The sequence below is a fragment of the Mya arenaria genome, chromosome 5 (assembly GCF_026914265.1).
Source record: "Mya arenaria isolate MELC-2E11 chromosome 5, ASM2691426v1".
NCBI classification, from domain to species: domain Eukaryota; kingdom Metazoa; phylum Mollusca; class Bivalvia; order Myida; family Myidae; genus Mya; species Mya arenaria.
This window is the reverse complement of record NC_069126.1, coordinates 8,425,545-8,446,305: the sequence shown is the minus strand read 5'-3', so window position 1 is coordinate 8,446,305 and position 20,761 is coordinate 8,425,545. Positions and strand designations below refer to the sequence as shown.

Below are 20,761 nucleotides of genomic sequence, written 5' to 3'. Positions count from 1 at the left end.
TTCAGACTCAAGCTGTTGAGCCAAGGGGCCAAGATTATGAATAGTCTTAAGTCTGAGTTCAGACTCAAGCTGTTGAGCCAAGGGGCCAAGATTACGAATAGTCTTAAGTCTGAGTTCAGACTCAAGCTGTTGAGCCAAGGGGCCAAGATTACGAATAGTCTTAAGTCTGAGTTCAGACTCAAGTTGTTGAGCCAAGGGGCCAAGATTACGAATAGTCTTAAGTCTGAGTTCAGACTCAAGCTGTTGAGCCAAGGGGCCAAGATTACGAATAGTCTTAAGTCTGAGTTCAGACTCAAGTTGTTGAGCCAAGGGGCCAAGATTGCGAATAGTCTTAAGTCTGAGTTCAGACTCAAGCTGTTGAGCCAAGGGGCCAAGATTACGAATAGTCTTAAGTCTGAGTTCAGACTCAAGCTGTTGAGCCAAGGGGCCAAGATTATGAATAGTCTTAAGTCTGAGTTCAGACTCAAGCTGTTGAGCCAAGGGGCCAAGATTATGAATAGTCTTAAGTCTGAGTTCAGACTCAAGCTGTTGAGCCAAGGGGCCAAGATTACGAATAGTCTTAAGTCTGAGTTCAGACTCAAGTGGCAAAACTGCAAGTCTTTTCTCCATTTTTTTTTCCTTGTAGTCGCGGTTTGATAAGGAGATTTACTGAATTTTATTGCTATTAGAATTTTTTCCAATCTTTATTTATTTTTGTGAAACAAATGGAATAAAGATGATTCTTTGTAATTTAATAAAGTGTTATTCTGAGTCTTAGTTTAGACTTGGACTTGAAACTGTTCATAATTATGGCTACAGACTCGAGCTGTTAATATTGGACTCAAGCTGTTAATGTTAGACTCAAGCTGTTAATGTTAGACTCACTTTGGTAATAGTGGACTTAAAACTGTTTACCTTATATTGGACCTTAATTGTTGATCTTAGACTTAAACTAATAATATTAAATACCGGTATACACAATAATCTTACTAGTTAACACTCTTCCATTGTTAACCAGTTTCATAAGGAAGTCATTTAAACTGTTTGTAAAGGTTATCCTGAAAACATATTGTTTTTAACAAATCCAAGTTTTAAACATGTGACCAGTATATTGTGTTTATACAAAAAATATTGATTTATGCCAATTTATGGCCAAAATTGTCAGTATGCATTGTACCAGTGAAACTATAAAGTCCCAGCTTTGAATCTCATAATATGTTAATGTGTGTATGGAAATGTTTTTTTTTATTTATTGTATTGTAACACTTGTCCTTTAGTTTATGATTTCAATTAGCGTTGGTCATTTATTGCATTCCTGTCAGAGCTGTTCAGTATTAAAAGTTGACATTCCAATGTTACTACAAAAACTTACCATTCCTATATGTCCTTTCAAAATCTAGAACTGTTTATGAAAAGTAACCTGGGCATTACGCATATTCCAATTGTGTCATTAAGTTATAACAATCATATTATAACATAATCATAACATAAAAATACTGTGGTGGAAAAAGGGTTGAGAACGTAGCAAATGTCCCTGCTTTCAATGATATTAGCTTTTGGCCCACATTATCAAGGAGCGTAGGTTAAATATTGTGGTGGAAACAGGGTTGAGAACATAGCAAATGTGCTTGCTTTCAGAGATATGAGGCCACATTATCAAGGAGCGTAGGTCAATTACTGTGGAACAAAATATTTAACGCCGAAAATCTTGTTGCTCGTCGTGTGTTGTAATTAATGTCATATCACTATCAGTGTTGGATAAAAACATTTTCTTAGGAAAGTATTAGATGCTAGTTGATCTGTCCTTACATAACATGTTACAGTGTGAAATGGACTTATCACTTCTTCTTCAACAGGATCGTGTAAAATAGACTTGTTCTCACTTCTCCTTCCAACGCAATATTTCCACAAAGTATTTCATTCCAATGTACACATGCTTACAATTGTAGTTTATTTAAAAACCTGTGATGTGCTTAATATTGTATATGCAAGTTCTTCATAAAACCAAAGCTTTCTTTTTCACAACAGACCACACTATGGCCTGGTATGGCCTGGTATCATTATTGCCTAATTGTTTTCATTATATACATTTTTATCTAGGTCATGACGGTGTCGAGTGATATGATTTGCAATGCGGGTAATTTGTGTGGCTATTTATTGTTAGTCTATTTATTTTGAACATAGGGTAGTTTTATTTCATAAAATTATTGTTTAGTTTTGAATACTTTCTTTTACCCTTGAAAAACATGAGTAATTGTCATAGACTTGCATGGTGTCATCCGTGCTGGCGTTGTAGCGCAAAAACTTTTACCTTGGCCACGCCTCTTAAAACATTCAAAGTTATTTAAATGAAACTTGGTACACATGTTACCAGATACAATACACACATTCATAGCAATGGCATAACTCTGGCTTAAAAAATAATGGAGTATTGTCCCTTGTTTGACTGAAAGAACACGAACAGACAAGCGGACATTGGACTCTAGGTTCCTGTTACATCTGAAATGTAATTAGAAGTTATCAAGTATCATTTTTTTTATAGATAAATGTCTGATACCAGTAAATATGTTCAGGCATTTTAGCAGCTTCTGAATATCTTGCATACATGCAGTGTTGTTGCAATGTGTAATCTTTTTCTGGTGTGTATAATCGTCTTCCAAGTAATGTGTTGCTCAGTTTTGGCTCATATATCTAAAACATTTGTATTATTTTTCTCATTTTTCTTTTCACATTTGGTTTTCTTTTCTCACAATTGTTTAGTTTTACTGAAATCCTTTTAATTTACAGCAAGTCATTACTTTTCATTTCAGTATTATGCTTTTTAGCTTGTCTATTGTTTGAGGAATTGTGATAGCCTTCATGTTAATTATGGCATCTATATTTATTTAACTTTGACCATTACTTAAAACCCATTTAAGATATTCATCAGCGACTTAAAACACATGTTGCCATGGACAGAATGGACATGTGTGCCACGGACCATCTTAACATGTGTGTAATAAGGGCCATAACTCATAACATAAGGCCATGGAAAATAAAGACATGTGAAGCAAGGCTTATAATTGTACCCTGTTGCCATGGACAATCTGAACATGTTTTGCAAGGGCCATTACTCTACCGTGTAGCCATGGACAATATGAACATGTGTAACACAGGCCATTACTGTACCCTGTTGCCAGGGACAATCTGAACATGTTTTGCAAGGGCCATAACTCTACCCTGTTGCCATGGACAATATGAACATGTTTTGTAAGGGCCATAACTCTACCCTGTTGCCTTGGACAATATGAACATGTTTTGAAAGGGCCATAACTCTACCCTGTTGCCTTGGACAATATGAACATATTTTGAAAGGGCCATAACTCTACCCTGTTGCCATGGACAATATGAACATGTTTTGCAAGGGCCATAATTCTACCCTGTTGCCATGGACATTATGGACATGTGTAATAAGGGCCATAACTGTACCTTGTTGCCATGGACAATATGAACATGTTTTGCAAGGGCCATAACTCTACCCTGTTGCCATGGACAATATGAACATATATGTAGCAAGGCCAATCACTATACCCTTAATAATTGCAGAGTTATGGACATGTGTAATAAGGGCCATAACTGTACCTTGTTGCCATGGACAATATGAACATGTTTTGCAAGGGCCATAACTCTACCCTGTTGCCATGGACAATATGAACATATATGTAGCAAGGCCAATCACTATACCCTTAATAATTGCAGAATTATGCCCCTTTCCATCAGAAACAACAATAGACAAGAGTATGTATCCAATTGCTGTGGTTAGGTTTCGCTGTCTGTCTCGTACGCATCTTAATTGTCATGAAATTTCTAGTCAGAAGTCATTACATCATCAAAATATATCTTGTGATACCTATTGCATTTTACATTTGAACAGTAAAGTAAATGTTTTGATGGCATGATGTGGATATTTCTCTACTAATGCCAGTTTCATGTATGTCAATGTTATGATACATTTGTACTTGAGTGTTGTATATAAGACTTTCTAAGCAGTATTTATGATCTTGACACAAGTTAACCATCCTAGTGATGGCTTCATTAGCATATCTGTAATACCTGTAATATTATATGTAACAGTGTAAACATGTATTTAATTGTAACAGTCTTGTATTATATGGTATCAGTTTCATATTTGTTAATGATTTTCAAATGTACATGTACATAATAGTACACTTCCCATGTAGATACAAAGTGCAATTGGGTGTCTGTTGAAAGATGGTAGTTGAGAGGATTATTTATCACATAATTTCTGCCTTATTGTATGCACTAATTATACAATGTGTATGTTATTATTGTATACATTGCCTAACAAATTACAAATAGACATATGTATTACAATGTAGTAAAACAATTCTGATTTGAAATACTAGTAGATGATTCAATTATAATGGGAACATATGAATGTAGGACAAATAATCCCATGGACAAAACCTCCCACATCATTTTGACAGGGTAGACAAACCCTCCCAGATCATTTTGAGACTCAAAGCTACATGTATCACCTTTGTTGTGATACATGTGTGGCCAAACTGACAAACATTATTGGGATCTAATGTCCAAGATGGGATGTTTTGTCCACCTTGCCAAAATAATGTAGGAGGTTTGTGTCTACCTAATCTAAAATGGCATGGGGAGGTTTTGTCCATGGGATGTTTTGATCGGCTCCCATGAACAATACAACCTTCAATGCAAATGAGTGAATATATTGTGAACCCTATCATTTACGAAATATATTTTTCGTACATTTTAAAGTATTGCCAATTTGTTATAGAGTTTGTTTTCTGCCAGCAGCATTGTTATTTTGTACACTGGCTGTACAAAGACTTTAAACGTGGCCATAACTAAAACTTATTTCAAGATATCCAAATGAAACTTGGTACACATGTTGCAAGATATGTTTTGAACCTGTATATCAAACCCTTAACTCTGGATATAGTAATTGTAGAGTTATGCCCCTTGTTCAACTGAAACCTGATGAGCATTTATGAGGAAAATTATATGCAGCAAAGAATTTTAGTCATTGTTTAAATATTTCTTTATCTTGGAACTTGATTATGTAGGAATAGCGTCCATTTCGTGCCTGCCATTATTATTAGAAACATGTTGAATGATATTGTTGCAGTTAGTATTGTTTTTGCAAGATTCTTCATTACTTGTGAAACTGCTCATTTGTAAGCTTTCATTGCAGTATTGCGTTAAAAATAAATATTCAAGCTCTTAAAGAGTGTTATTCTTGTTTTTCTGGTCTTCTAGTGAAGATTAAATCCAAGATGCCTTGCATCTTGGGATGACCATAAAGCTGTCATCTTGCTGTTAAACCACACACACCCGAGATAATATAAAAACTGCTATATATGGAATGTTTGGCTTTATTTGTGTTAATTTATTCTACCATGATACACACAAGAATCTTTATTTAAAGTTGGCTATATGATAAAAAAGAACGTAAGCTCAATTGGCTATTTTCTGACAACCCATCATTGTTTAGTACAAGTATGGTTATTTTTAGGATCGGTTTTAAGCTAAGAAGTAATTATAGAAGATTGCAGCATCCAGCTATTTTTTTGTAGCACACTTCTCCACTTATAGAATTGAATGCTGAGAATAATCATTTCCCTTGTTTTGTTTAAATTTGACAAATTTATAATTTTTAAGTTCTTCACAGCCAGTCAAAATGTCCCTGTTCTTCCATACACTGATCACTTAAAACCTGACTAAAACCCTAAAGTAGTAGAATATATATCCAAAGGCTGGATAATTCAATTGAATTTATATCAAAACACATTTCTTACAGTACTGAAAAAATGTGTTTCGAAATATCAACATTTCTCTGAATTATTTAAAACATAGAGAAGGGCCTCTTGTTCAATACCATATTTTAAAGTAACAATCTAGTTGTGTGTAACCGCTGATACATTGGGCGTGTGTTTTTATAATTTAAGCGTTTTATAGATACAGAACAAGTTTTTGATAATATTTTCGATTTAATCGCATGAATCAAGAATAAAATGTCAGAAGACAGTGATCTTGATGAAAATGACCAGAATGTCGGTTTTCTGTTTAAAGCAATGCGTATGTAAACTTCTTTGAAAGACCATTGTAATTAAATTAAATTTACTATTTAAGGCTACACTCAACTATTACTTTTGTAGTTATAAATGATTTCAGATTTGTAGATAAACAACAACATGATTTCAAATACCGGTCTGAGTTTCTACCACTACCCTGAAAATTAGATAATAAAAAATTTGTATCTTGTTTCCTGATTGAACAAGAGTGGTATTCTTAACATTATTTTTTAACACGGGTAAATAGGGTAATTTTTTTTATACAATTGCAGCTAAAGTTTTACCAGTGAGAGTCCAGTCATCCTCAGAAAACCTGATGAAAACAGGTAAAATGTGTTTAAATAATACAAATTTATGTGCCTTTCCATTCTTATGACAGGCAACAGGGACCCAAGGAAGCGGAAAGTGAAGCCAGTATCACGTCATCTGATGCAGGTGAACTTTGGCGGAGATGACAGTGATAATGACAGTGACTACCAGGTGAAAATGTCAGGTATGTGCTGGTTTTGGTTTTCATATTGTTATATTTAAATACAAGCTTTTGTTATAAAACTCAATCAGGGCTTTCCACTGCCTCCAGCTGTAGGGATAGAAATCGTTAAAAACACAAAATTGACACATCATCAATTCATACATGTCATATCCCCCAGTGGCGGTGGGGGAAAAATCACTTGGAATTCCAACCCATCACCTGGTCGCTTACTTGGAGATCTATATCCCCTGGAATTAAAAAAATGAGTAAAAGTTTTGACCATGGAATTTTTTAACCACCAAGTTCTATTAAATACAGCATTTCTCTAAAACGCTGAAAATTGTATTTTTTTTTTTTAAGTTTCAGAATCTTTTTAAAGTAGTCTTGATAATTATGTACCTGGCATCTTATGGCAGATGGGAAATATTAATTACGAAGAAAGATCACAAAATTAGAAAAACGGAAAATGACTTTCAAAAATCTTATTTTGACTCTTGAAAAATATGACGTTGACATTGGCTCTTGGGTTTCAGACCCTATTAAAAGCTCTGTCTATATAATTCCTGCCTGTTGCCACATTTTAAGTAATGGTCAGTCTTGAAATTTTATGTTTGATGAAAAATGTGTTGTTTTTTTTATTTAAATATAAACCCAAATTCACAGTTACATGACGTGATTGTGACATTAAATAAATACTGCATCTCATTAAGTGTAATGGCATTATTTTGCAACTGGAGTAAAATAATGTAGGCCAGACCGTAGGTGTAAACAATGTAATTTAACACTTTCAGCAACCATTTTCCTTATAGCACACTAGATGTACCTATTTATATAACAATAAGTTTTCTTTATAATTCCAAAAGAATAGGGAAAAATATACCTAAAAGATGTTGAACCTTTGGACTATTTTCTTGTATTTTACAAGAAAAATCACATGAGTATTTGAATGAACTGGGTGTTTTCATATTTTCATGCCCCCAAATGTGTGACCAGCTTATCTTCTAGTGTACGGACTGTTACTTTCTCTTGTATGGACAGATTTTAAAATAACTTGCCAAAAGTGTTCACCATATAAAGACGATATGTTGCATACAAGTCCAGAGTTCCTACATTCAAGTTTAAGGTTACACTTTGACTGAAAGTGAGTGATTACTATGCATATAAGGTCTTAGAGTATAGGTGGTCATGTCTGAGCTGTAACTTTCTTAAGTATGGACAGATTTAAAGATAACCTGCCACATGTGTTTGACATACCAAGAAGATGTGTCACGTGCCAGACCGATGTCTCTATCTCACATACTATGACAGTTCTTGTTTATCTTCCATTTCAGTTGTTTGTTAAAATTTCATGAATGATCTTCCCTTATATTTGAATTTCAAAACTTATTTTAAGTGAATACACATTTCAGATATGAGTGAAGATGAGGGCGCTGCTGATAATGAACCTGAAGAAGATATGGAGGATTGTGAAGGTAAACAAATAGCCTATTTGAAAACTCATTATGACATAAGGTTTTAGATCACCAAGCACCAAATGCCTGTGGTCAGGTACAGCAACCAGGTACTGGGGCTGTATTCACTAAGCATCTTGTTTAATGGCCATTGTGGCATAAGGTTTTAGATCACCAAGCACCAAATGCCTTAGGGACAGGCATAGCAACCAGGGTCTGGGGCTCTCAGTGGGGTTTACTAGTTTTTTTTTCAAGCAGAAATTGGTCATTTGGTCCTAAGTGGGATGTACTAGTTCTTAATTAACCTTTGTTAAAGCAGTAATTGGCCATATGACTCTCACTGGGATGTACTAGTTCTTAACTAACCTTTGTTCAAGCAGTAATAGGCCATATGGCTTTCAGTGGAGTGTACTAGTTCTTAATAATGCCCCCCTTCGAAGAAGAGGTGTATATTGCTTTGCATAGGCATGTCGGTATGCCGGTCGGTCGGTCCGTCGGTAGACCAAAGCTTGTCCGAGTGATAACTCAACAATTCCTGGACGTATGGTCATCAAACTTGACATGAAGGTTGGGCCTGACCAGTAGATGACCCCTATTGATTTAAGGGCTCTTCTGGTCAAAGGTTAAGGGCAAAGTGACTTTGAATGGTAAAAGGTTGTCCGAGTGATAACTCAACAATGCCTGCACCCATGGCCCTCATAATTGACTTGGAGGTTGGGCCTGACCAATAGATGACCCCTATTGTATTTGGGGGTCATCGGGCCAAAGGTCAAGGTCACAGTGACCTTGAATGGTAAAAGGTTGTCCAAGTGATAACTCAACAATGCCTGCACCCATGGCCCTCAAACTTGACTTGAAGGTTGGGCTTGACCAGTAGCTTACCCCTATTGTTTTTGGAGCTCATCGGGTCAAAGGTCAAGGTCACAGTGACCTTGAATGGTAAAAGGTTGTCCGAGTGATAACTTGACAATGCCTGCACCCATGGCCCTCATAATTGACTTGAAGGTTGGGCCTGACCAATAGATGACCCCTATTGAATTTGGGGGTTATTGGGCCGAAGGTCAGTGTCACAGTGACCTTGAATGGTAAAAGGTTGTCCATGTGATAACTCGACAATGCCTGCACCACTGACCCTCAAACTTGACTTGGAGGTTGGGCCTGACCAGTAGCTGACCCCTATTGTTTTTTTGGCTCATCAGTTCAAAGGTCAAGGTCACAGTGACCTTGAATGGTAAAAGGTTGTTTGAGTGATAACTCAACAATGCCTTCACCTATGGCCCTTAAACTTGACTTGGAGGTTGGGTCTGACCATTAGATGACCACTTTTGTTTTTGGGGGTCATCCGGCTAAAGGTCAAGGTCACAGTGACCTTGAATGGTAAAAGGTTGTCCTAGTAATCACTCGACAATGCCTGCACCCATGGCCATCAAACTTGACTGAGGTTGGGCCTGACCAATAGATGGCCCCTATTGATTTTAGGGGTCATTGGGCCAAAGGTCAAGGTCACATTGACTCTAAACGATAAAAGGTTGTCCGAGTGATAACTCAACAATGCCTGCACCCATGGCCCTCAAACTTGACTTGGAGGTTGGGCCTGACCAGTAGATGACCCCTATTGATTTTAGGGGTCAAGGTCACAGTGACCTTGAAAGCAAACTTGACAATTCCTGGACCTATTGTCATCAAACTTGACATGAAGGTTGGGCCTGACCAGTAGATGACCCCTCTTGACTTTGGGGGTCATCGGGCCAAGGTCAAGATCACAGTAACCTTTATCACAAAAAAGTTAACAAATCTTCTCCCAGTGATATCTCAACAATGCCTGAACCTATGATCATCAAACTTGACATGGAAGTTGAGCCTGACCAGGATATGACACTTATTGATTTTAGGAGTCATTGGGTCAAAGGTCAAGTTCACAGTGACCTTGAATGCGAAAATGATAATTTGACAATGCCTGCACCCATGGCCCTCAAACTTGACTTGGTGTTGTGTCTGACCTTTAGATGACCCCTTATGATTTTAGGGGTCATCGGGTCAAAGGTCAAGGTTACAGTGACCTTGAACGAAAAAAGCTTGTCTGTGTAAAACTGCCTCAACGGCATCCAATATCAGTGACAAATCAGCTGTCATTTCGGTCCATGCATATTTCATTCAGTTGTCCATATAATCCTGACAACATGGCGCTCAGGGGGGCATAATGTTTGACAAACATCTCTTGTTAATCTTTGTTCAAGCATTTAATGGCCATATGGCTCTCAGTGGGGTGAATTAGTTCTTTAAATACTCTTTGTTCAAGCAGAAATTGGTCATATGGCTCTCAGTGGGGTGAATTAGTTCTTTAAATACTCTTTGTTCAAGCAGAAATTGGTCATATGGCTCTCAGTGAGGTGTACTACTTCTTTATTACCCTTTGTTCAAGCAGAAGTTGGTCTAATTTAAGGGTAACCGTAAGAGCGGTCGCCTCTCATCCAAGATGTTTTGGGTTTAAATACCCGCTAGGGGGACTTTCTCATGGCCTCCCAAAATAGACCTCAATGCTGGTTTCTACCCAGAATGTGGACTCAAGCATGATTAACTTGGGTGGAAGCATTTTGCTACGCAGCAGCGACTACCTTGTCATGTGAACAATTAAAAATGGGGAAAAAGAATAAAAGAACATGATGTATGAATCTTTTAATTTACAACAGTTCACAGTTTATTTTACAAAGAATAGTACATGTGTTGTCATTTGATACATACTTTAAATATTAAACAACTTTTTTAAAATTTATAAAACCAACCTTGATGATAAGGAAAATTTGATGATTTATAGAAACAATAACCTTAAATGTTGCTATATAACATGTACGATTTACAGTGCTTTATATTTCTGATGTCAAATTACAAGTTATTACGCTTGTTGAAAAGTGTATGAACCAATATATATATATATATGATGACATTATTTCATGATGGCAAGTAAATGACATTTCTATAAATAGAATAGCTTGGATTCTATCTACACACTAAAGGAGTATATACATGAAAGTATTTCTATTGTCTTGTGGTTCAAACAAATGTAATTGACATTTAATGCCTTTATTACCAAGCAAGCATGGTTATGTTTATTCAATAGTACTGTGCACAAAAATACTATTTCAAGAGATTTAGTATTTAACATAACTATTTTGTACATGTATTAGGGTCCTTGCTAAAGATTATGCAAACATAATGATACAATATTACAGATGCAATTGAATCAATTTGTAGTCAGTGGATTTACCCCCAACATCCATGATAATGATGAAATGTACATATACATGTACTGGTATTGAATTACTTCATTCAAAGACACTTTTCACAATTCATCTATGTTCATCTTTATTCACTCTATATCCTTGATCATCCACTAATTATTACTGTAGTTCCATCACCAGAATGTCATTTTGTTCTCCCCCTATGATGAGCCTGCCAGTGTGGGTGCTGTACAGGACTGAATATGGATGGTTGATGCCATCTCCCTCCCTGACCAGTGTGGCCAGCTTCTTCCTGCCTTCCTGGTCAATCTGCACCACTGTATGGGATTCACGTGAGCACACAAACACATGTCCAGCCACACTCAAATGTACACTCCAAGGACAGGGAAAGTCAGGGTCATTCAGTGTAGCCAGAATGTTGCCTACACTGTCAATGGTTACAATCTTGTGTTTGCTGGAGGCTGGAACATATAATTTGCTGCCATCAGTGCTCAAGGCAAAGTGGTTCACTGTGCATTTCCCAGATGTGTCTTCATATATTTTGTTGACCAGGCTTCCATCTGTTTTGTATAGATACAGGGCGGTAAGGGAGCCCACATACAGCTGGCCCCCATGGTGCTTGATGGAGCCACACTCATGGTCAACTGAGAACTTCCTGGTCATCTTGATGGTGTCAGCTGACACGGTGAGAAAGTGGACCTCATGCCTGTCAGTCCCATTTTCAACAGCTACAGCTACTTGATGGTCTGAGATGTGGCAGATGTCATAAGGAGACTCAGGGAGATCACAGTTGGATGTCACCTTGTATTTACTGTCTAACACCTTTACTCTGCTATTCTGAAAATCTACCAGAACAATCTCTCCTCCTGGAAGTTCTGTCATACCCGTAATATTACAATCCTGTTTGTCTTTCTTTATATTCACTGCATATGTTTTCTTTTCTTCCACCTTGAAAACCTTGGATTTATTAGAGGACTGATTGATTTGCGCAGATGATTGTTTAAACTGTGGATCATTGTGGATGTTTGCTAGTGCCTTCAAGTCAGATAGCAATTGTTGAGCGTGTGTGTCAGGCTGGAAAGTGATGGTTGCCTCTTGTTTGTTTTCTATCTCATGGAGAAGTCTGTTGGCCTCTTCCATCTTGTCCTCGCATTTCTTAAAGCCAATGTAGGAGCTGGACTCCTTGCCCTGGGCTTGGACTGTGTCCAGTAAGGCCTTAAGTTGGTCATGTAGCAGGTCACAGTGGTCAATATCCTTCTGTAGTGAGCCATTCAGGTCAGCCAGGACACTGTACACCTGTTCCACTGTCCTTTTTTCCAGGTCATCTAGCAGCTCGTTCAGTGAAGATCTCAGAGTCTTGATCTTTGTCAGCATGGACTTGCCTGAGGTATTGAGGGAGTTCTGATTCTTCTTTCTGGCCTCTTTCACCTGGTTCAGTCTGTCTGTTACCTTGGTAACTTTTGCTGGAAGCTGCTTGAAGTCGGTCATCTTATATATGCCCTTGACCAGATCAGATATCAAGCTGATGCTTCCGCACATCCTGTTTAAGGTATTAAATAGAGTGAATGAATTTATTAGTCCTGATTTATTATGTTTCATTACATTTTGGCCCTAAAAATGGGTTTGCATATACAGGCTTATTTAATATTGGCCAGGATTAAATTGGTATGTGTATTTCTATTTCTTCCTGCATAAAATAAAAATAATATACTTGTAATTATCAATTGTACTCTTATCACTCACCTATGGTTCAGTGGCACACAGAGGTGACAACAGAGCTCATTGTGATCCTCACACAGCAGTTCTATGACCTTCGGAGGGTGAAGGTTGCACGTAACCAGGGCATCACCTTGCCCCACCCACTTGTCCACATCCTTACAGCCCAATACAACATGATGCTTGTGTATTTTGGCATGAAAGGTCAGGCACTTGTCACAGTAATACTTTGAGCAGTCCCCACAGAAATGCTTGGCCTCAATGTTGAGATTGTCATCTTTACACACAGAACAGGAAAAGTCATGTATCTCATCAGAGGCATATAACACTGATGGCCTCTGTTTTGAAGCCATTGTAAGTAATATAGATGAAATATTTCCTTTTTTGAAGTTTTCTCTGATACGTTTAAATAATTTGAAAATGTTTAAACATTTATAAGTATGTGGTGATGACTGATCTCATTGCCCACGGAGATCTGAATGATTTATATCCCATAAGTCTTCTTCAATTCTCAATCAGGAAGTTTAAACTTTTACTTGAATGGCCCGTATATTATTAATTTCCTCCTTTTAAAAACAAGATATAGTTGTAAAGCATTATACCCCCCTGCACACCCCTCTGTCAGAAAATTTGTTGTATAATGAATAAAAATGATTTAATCTGAAATGCATTGATTATTAATGGTTGCAAAATGTTTCAAGAAAAGTGAAGACAAACATTTCAACATTTGAACTGCTGTTCATAAAACTGTTGAACTTGACCTTTGACCTTAAGATCATTAGGGGCCATCTACCCATCAAGGGCCACCTTCCATTTAACTGCCCTGGTCCTAAATCTAAATTGCTTATAGAACTCTAGTAGCCACATTTTTTGACCAAGCTACATGAAACTTGATCAGAATGTTAGTTCATGTCATATCAAGGTCAAGGTTGATAATGCATTTTTGAAGTAAAAAAGTAGGTCACTAATATAATGGTCAAGTTTAACAAAAAAAAATCTTGTTGCTAAGATACTCAAGTGAGTCGTAAATGACTGCCAAGACCCTCTTGTTTATTATCAAGTTTTACATAAGGTTTATTATGAAACCATATTTAAATTATTTGATGTCTGCTTACAAGTTACAGAAATATCTTGTATTTCTTTCAGAAGAAAGTGAACAGTCGAAGAGCAATTCAGATAAAAATGAAGATGACGAGGACAGTGAGGGGTCTAAAGGCAAGGAAAATTCAGATGATAATGATGACGACAGTGATGATGATGATGATGATGATGACAGCGATGGTGATGACAGTGATGATGAAGCTAGCGATGAGGGTGTGGGCAATCCAAAAAGAAATTATTTTGAAAACATAAGTGAGCAAAGTTTGCTTTTTTGGGGTTATATATTATCTATATTCTAGTAGGTGATGATGATGATGATGATGATGGTGATGATGATGATGATGATGATGATATTCATTTTCTTGTAACCTACAGACAGTGATGATGATGATGATGATGATGATGATGATGATGATGATGATGATGATGATGATGATGATGATGATATTCATTTTCTTGTAGCCTTCACCTTCAGCCAGTGATGATGATGATGATGATGATGATGATGATGATGGTGGTGGTGGTGGTGGTGGTGGTGGTGGTGGTGGTGGTGGTGATGATGATGATGATGATGATGATGATGATGATGATGATGGTGCTGGTTGTGGTGATGATGATGATGATGATGATGATGATGATGATGATGATGATGGTGGTGGTGGTGTGGTGGTGTGGTGGTGGTGGTGGTGGTGATGATGATGATGATGATGATGATGATGATGATGATGATGATAATAGCCATGTTCTTGTTACCTGCAGACAGTAATGATGATGATGATAGCCATGTTCTTGTTACCTGCAGACAGTGATGATGATGATGAGGACTATGTTCCACGCAAGAAGCAGAAGACAAATGGGAAGAGAATCAAGAAGCCCACGGAGAAACAGAGAATCAGGTCGTCTGAGGTTTCCCAGGTGGGCATAGTTTAGCATTTACAAACTCCTCGCAATGGTTACTTCCCTTCACAGAATATATTAAAGCCTCAGTGCCACTTGTATATTGTAAGAGTATTAGCCCTTTATAACCCTTTAAACAAATCTATAGTTTTCCTGTTTTATATGTGCATTTAAAAACAGCAATACATGTATCATAGTTACACATGTGGCGTACAGGCAGGCAGCGTTTAAGAAATTACCTAAAATTGGTCTTGTCAGATCGGTAACTTAATAACCCTTTGTCCAATCAAAATTTGGTCATAATGTGTATTGCATAATATCTTAAACGAGTTCGATAGCCAGCCAATCGCTCAGGTCACTCAGGAGTTATCGCCCATAAATTATAGAAATTTCCCAAAATAGGTCTTGTCCGATGAATAAGTTAGAAGCCTTCATCCAATCATCACCAGATATGGTCAGAATTTATGTGCGCATAATATGTTGGATAATAGGTTCATTAACCAGCCATATTGCTCTAGTCATTCAACAGTTATCACCCTTAAGTTATAGAAATTACCTGAAATTGGTCTTGTATGATCAATTACTTTAAAACCCTTTGTCCAATCATTACCAAATTTGGTCAGAATGTGTATGGGTATAATACTTCGAATGAGTTTGATATCTAGCCAATCCCTGTTGTCACCAAAACATTATTGCCCTTCTATATGAATTATAGAAATGTCTAGAGCACCATTTAAGTTTAATTCAGGTGAGCGATATAGGGCCATCTTGGCCCTCTTGTTTAAATTACTTATTTGAGCCAGCATGTGTAAAAGATCAAATTTGTGTCAATTAATTTAGCAATGTTTTAAAATAGACTTGTTTGTAACTCTCAGTACACAGTCTTGGTAGTGTCTATCCTATCTATAATAGGATCACCTTGTCCCATCTGTCCTTTTGTCTGTCTGTCCATCTTTGAGGTATTGACTTCAACCTTCACACACATATCTTTAAAATATTGACAATATTTTTTATCAACACATTTCATCAAAAAAGTATATTTTCAAGACGTATATAAGCATGCAAGATTTTGAATCATACTATGCTTTAATTTGGTAAAATGAGTTGTGTCTGAGATTGAGTTTTGACTTAAGTATTTTGGTGATATTGGGGTCATACCTTTTTGAGGTAACTGACTTCAAACTTCACACACTTATATATTGACTGTGTTGAGGCAAAGTGATGTGCAAAAGTAACCTTATAAGTGTACGGTATGTTTAAAGTTATTGCCCTTTTAATGGGACAAGGCTACTTATTGACTTCAAACGAAGAAGTTCTGACACTGAAACATTATTTTGTGCCTTGTCACTGACATAGGGCATTTAAGGCACTTCTTATTACAAGAAGGTGGTGTAGTGGGGGTCTTGATCACATCCAGTGATAACTCTAGTTTCATATTGTAGCATAAACTCAAAGAAATTATGAAGTGTCCATTAAACATAAGTTCTATTAAGAAACATGACCAGCTTCTACGAACCATTTAAATCTACTAAGAGCTTAGAACTTAAAACCACTAATAAATATAAAATTGGTATTAAGTTTAAGATCGTGTGAAAATTGGACTTTCACTTTCTGAAGTGTCAGAATTGAAACAAATTTATGTCCGGCTAATGATACTATTTGAAGAGGAGGGCTATGCTACTAGCTAGGGATATAACGATGATCGAGTATTGTCGAAAGTCGATTATTTGTGTCCGAGGTCGACGATAATCGATTTCATTATTCCATAATCGATTATCGCTAATGTACGGCAACGGAAAGTAAACGTGTTGTGTATGTACAGATTTTCTTTAAAATGGGAAACAGTACGGACTTATACGGGGTTATATGGCAATTAGAAATCAGGGGAGCTAACTCTCGCAACTTCCGTTTCAAAATGTCAGCTCCCATGGACGAACGTGTCTTTTTAAATAAAAAAAATCATCTTCATTGTAATATCAAATATATTTGTTTTTATCAAGTAAAAATGATTATTTATTCAGCATTTCCCCATGTTATATCTTGCTAGAAAAAATATTAAATTCATTTCAACATGATGTCATGATAATTGATAAGAATTTCATGTAAAAGATTGGATTTTTTTTTAAAAAGCTACATGTAAATACATTTTGTACTACATTTTTGTTCCAAATTATGTAAAATCTGTTTTTAAGTGATGAAAATGCTGAAAATCATGTAGATAATTCATCAGTTTATGGTTGATCTTTTTAATAAATATAAAACTACTGTCTGGGTTATACTTGTAGTGTGGAAAAATCAAGTTTTTATTCTCAATTATTTTAGAATTAAGTTATCTCCTAAAAACATTTTACTAAATTATCAATTATAACCTGGAATGTATAACAAAACAGCATATAAAACATAACTGATTGTAATATGTTTATCCATTTAAAGACATGTATGTACAAACCAATATAGTCGGTCGGTCCGTTGGTCCTTCGGTAGACCAAAGCTTGTCCAAGTGATAACTCAACAATTCATGGACATATGGACATAAAACTTGACATGAAGGTTGGGCCTGACCAGTAGATGACCCCTGTTGATTTTGGGGCTTATCAGGTCAAAGGTCAAGGTCACAGTGGTAAAATAATTTGAAAGCTTGTCCGAGTTATAACTCAACAATACCTAGACCTATGGTCATCAAACTTGATATGGAAGTTAGGCCTGACCAGTTGATGACCCCTATTGTATTTTGGGGGTCATCAGGCCAAAGGTCAAGGTCACAGTAACCTTGAATGGTAAAAGTTTGTCAGAGTGATAAATCGACAATACCTAGACCTATGGTCATCAAACTTGATATGGAAGTTAGGCCTGACCAGTTGATGAACCCTATTGTTTTTTGGGGGTCATCAGGCCAAAGGTCAAGGTCACAGTGACCTTGAATGGTAAAAGTTTGTCAGAGTGATAACTCGACAATGCCTGCACCCATGGCCCTCATACTTGAATTGGGAGGTTGAGTCTGACCATTAGATGAATCCTATTTTTTATAGGGTCATTGGTCAAAGGTCAAGGATACAGTGACCTTGAATGGTAAAAGTTTGGCCGAGTGATAACTAGACAATGCCTGCACCCATGGCACTCAAACTTGACTTGGATGTTGGGCCTAAATAGTAGATGGCTCGTATTGATTTTAGGGGTCATTGGCCAAAGGTCAAAGTCACAGTGACCTTGAATGGTAAAAAGTTGACTGAGTGATAATTCAACAATGCCTGCACCCATTGCCCTCAAACTTGACTTGGAGGTTGGGCCTGACCAGTAGATGACCCCTATTGATTTAAGGGGTCAAAGGTCAAGGTCACAGTGACCTTGAAAGCAAATTTGACAATTCCTGGACCTATGGTCATCAAAATTGACATAAAGGTTGGGCCTGACCAGTATATGACCCCTCTTGACTTTGGGGGTCAATGTGTCAAGGTTACAGTAAGGTAACCTTTAACACAAAAAGGTTAACAAATCTCCCAATGATATCTCAACAATGCCTGAACCTATGATCATCAAACTTGACATTGAAGTTGGGCCTGACCAGTAGATGACCCTCGAATCATTGAGTCAAAGATCAAGTTCACAGTGATCTTGAATGCGAAAATGTTTCGAGTTATAACTCGACAATGCCTGCACCCATGGCCCTCAAACTTGACTTGGAGTTGTGTCTGACCTGTAGATGACCCCTTATGATTATAGGGGTCATCGGGTCAAGGTCACAGTGACCTTGAATGAAACAAGCTTCGCTGTGTGATAACTTTTCAATGCCTGCACCCATGGCCCTCAAACTTCACATTTAGAATTTTGGTGACCAGCTGATGACTCCCATGGATTTTGAGGTCATATAGTCAAATTTTAAAACTGCCTCAACGGCATCCAATGTCAGTGACAAATCAGCTTTCATTTCGGTCCATGCATATTTAATTCAATTGTCCATATAATCCTGACAACAAGGCACTCGGGGGGGGGGGGGGGGGGGGGGTGATGATGTTTGACAAACATCTCTTGTTGACATCAAACTTTACACAATGATTGACAGACATAATACTGTAAGGGTACCTCAATGTTATCAAGTATGCAAATTATGGGCTTTGATCAACTTAGAAAGTTCATTTGACTTACAGTTCATATAATGGACTTCATACGCCACATACCGGTAGTTGTTCACAGCCACAATAACGTTACATAACTCCATATTAATCTAAATATTATGGCCCTTGATGGACTTTTTTTATCTACTTTTTGTGTCGCCTGACTAGGCGGCATAAAGGGGTTATTTTTGTTGGTGGCAGTCTCATTCCGTTTTAACTTGTCTGGGGCATATCTTGTAAACTATTAGTGGTATCAACTTGAAATTTCATATGTAGATAGATCTCATTGAGGGTAAGAGCAGTGCACAAGAACTGTTACTCTTGCTTCCATATTTTTGAGTTATTGCTCTTTGTTAAACAGTTTTCATGCTTAAAGTTTTGTCCGGGGTATATCTGATAAATATAAGAGTTATCAACTTGAAACTTCATATGTAGATATATCTCATTGAGGGCAAGTGCAGTACACAGTAACAGGAACTCTTGTTTTCCTAGTTTTAGAGTAATTGCACTTTGTTAATTTTCATGCTTAAAGTTTTGTCCAGGGCATATCTTGAAAAATATAAGAGGTATCAATTTGAAACTTAATACTGTAACTCTTGCATCTATATGTTTAGAATTATTGCCCTATAATAATTTTCAAGCTTAAATTTTGTCCAGGGCATATATCGTAAACTATAAGAGGTACCAACCTGAAACTTAATATGTAGATAGATCCTATTGAGGGCAATGTCAGCGCACAAGAATCGTATCTCTTGCTTCGATATTTTTAGAGTTATTGCCCTTTGTTATCTTTTGTTGTTAGTTTTTGTCCAGCTTAACTTTGTTACCTTTAGTTTAAATGCCACCTACACTTGAAAGTGAAATGGCAACATTATTGTCTATAAATGAATAAAATGCCAATCTAACAGCTATAATGTCGACAGTAAATAATTCGTCAGGCGACACATCCAACATGCGGAGTTCTAGGTTTTACATTTTTTAATGGTTTTGACAAACACATATAAAGCAGGGTGTTATCAAGTGCGCTGTCCTACGGCAGCACTTGTTTTTAAAAATGATTTTGAGGCTGCATTTTTTAAGGAATTTTGTATTGATCAGAAATAACTTAAATTCATAGCATAAGCTGAAAAACTTACTTGTATAATATAATATTGCTTCATATAAAAGGAATAAGAAAGTACAAATAAACACATTATTACTACCAAGATTGTGCACTGAGAGCTACTAGCAAGTTCTAAGAATACACCTATACATCAAAGATTTTGCATCTACTGCAACCAAGGAATGATTGAAAGTGAATATCACTTTTTACTAATATGTACAAAATACTTAAGGGCCAAATACATTAAAAGATATTACTACATGTGGCCAACAAAGCATAAGTTTTTTAATTTGTTATCTAACAATTCAAATAAATCTCTAATTAATTTATCAAAATTTATATACTATGCAAACATCTTTTTTGGAAACTAATATGTTGTTGTTTGTATCCATAAACAAATGTTCTGCTCTTCTGTTAAAACAATTTGTGTCTAAAGCCATGCCTTGCACATGTATGTATTTTGTATTTGCTATAAACATGTCTGATATGTTTAATGCAATAAAATGTTGTATCAACTTAAATTTTAGAGCTTCTGTACCGAAGCTTAACCCACCCCCTGGCACTGTCTGTGTTTAGCTTGGTATCATC

General features: G+C 36.7%; 2 protein-coding genes across 2 annotated transcripts in view; one reads left to right on the top strand and one right to left on the bottom strand.

The window, feature by feature from the left end:
* Positions 1-5,941: 5,941 nt before the first annotated feature.
* Positions 5,942-20,761, top strand: part of LOC128236023 (PHD finger protein 14-like) — a 25,492-nt gene continuing 10,672 nt past the window's right edge. Inside the window, exons 1-5 of the mRNA XM_052950816.1 lie at positions 5,942-6,087; positions 6,463-6,576; positions 7,965-8,027; positions 14,108-14,314; positions 14,865-14,977. Of these exons, the coding sequence (XP_052806776.1) occupies positions 6,024-6,087; positions 6,463-6,576; positions 7,965-8,027; positions 14,108-14,314; positions 14,865-14,977 (561 nt within the window). The 5' untranslated portion in view covers positions 5,942-6,023. The remainder of the gene's footprint in view (positions 6,088-6,462; positions 6,577-7,964; positions 8,028-14,107; positions 14,315-14,864; positions 14,978-20,761) is intronic.
* LOC128236021 (uncharacterized) lies at positions 10,668-13,459 on the bottom strand. Its single transcript, XM_052950815.1, has 2 exons — positions 12,989-13,459; positions 10,668-12,785 (listed from the first exon to the last, which is right to left on the bottom strand). Exons 1-2 carry the CDS (start codon positions 13,312-13,314, stop codon positions 11,405-11,407), a joined length of 1,707 nt encoding a protein of 568 aa, XP_052806775.1. The 5' UTR covers positions 13,315-13,459; the 3' UTR covers positions 10,668-11,404.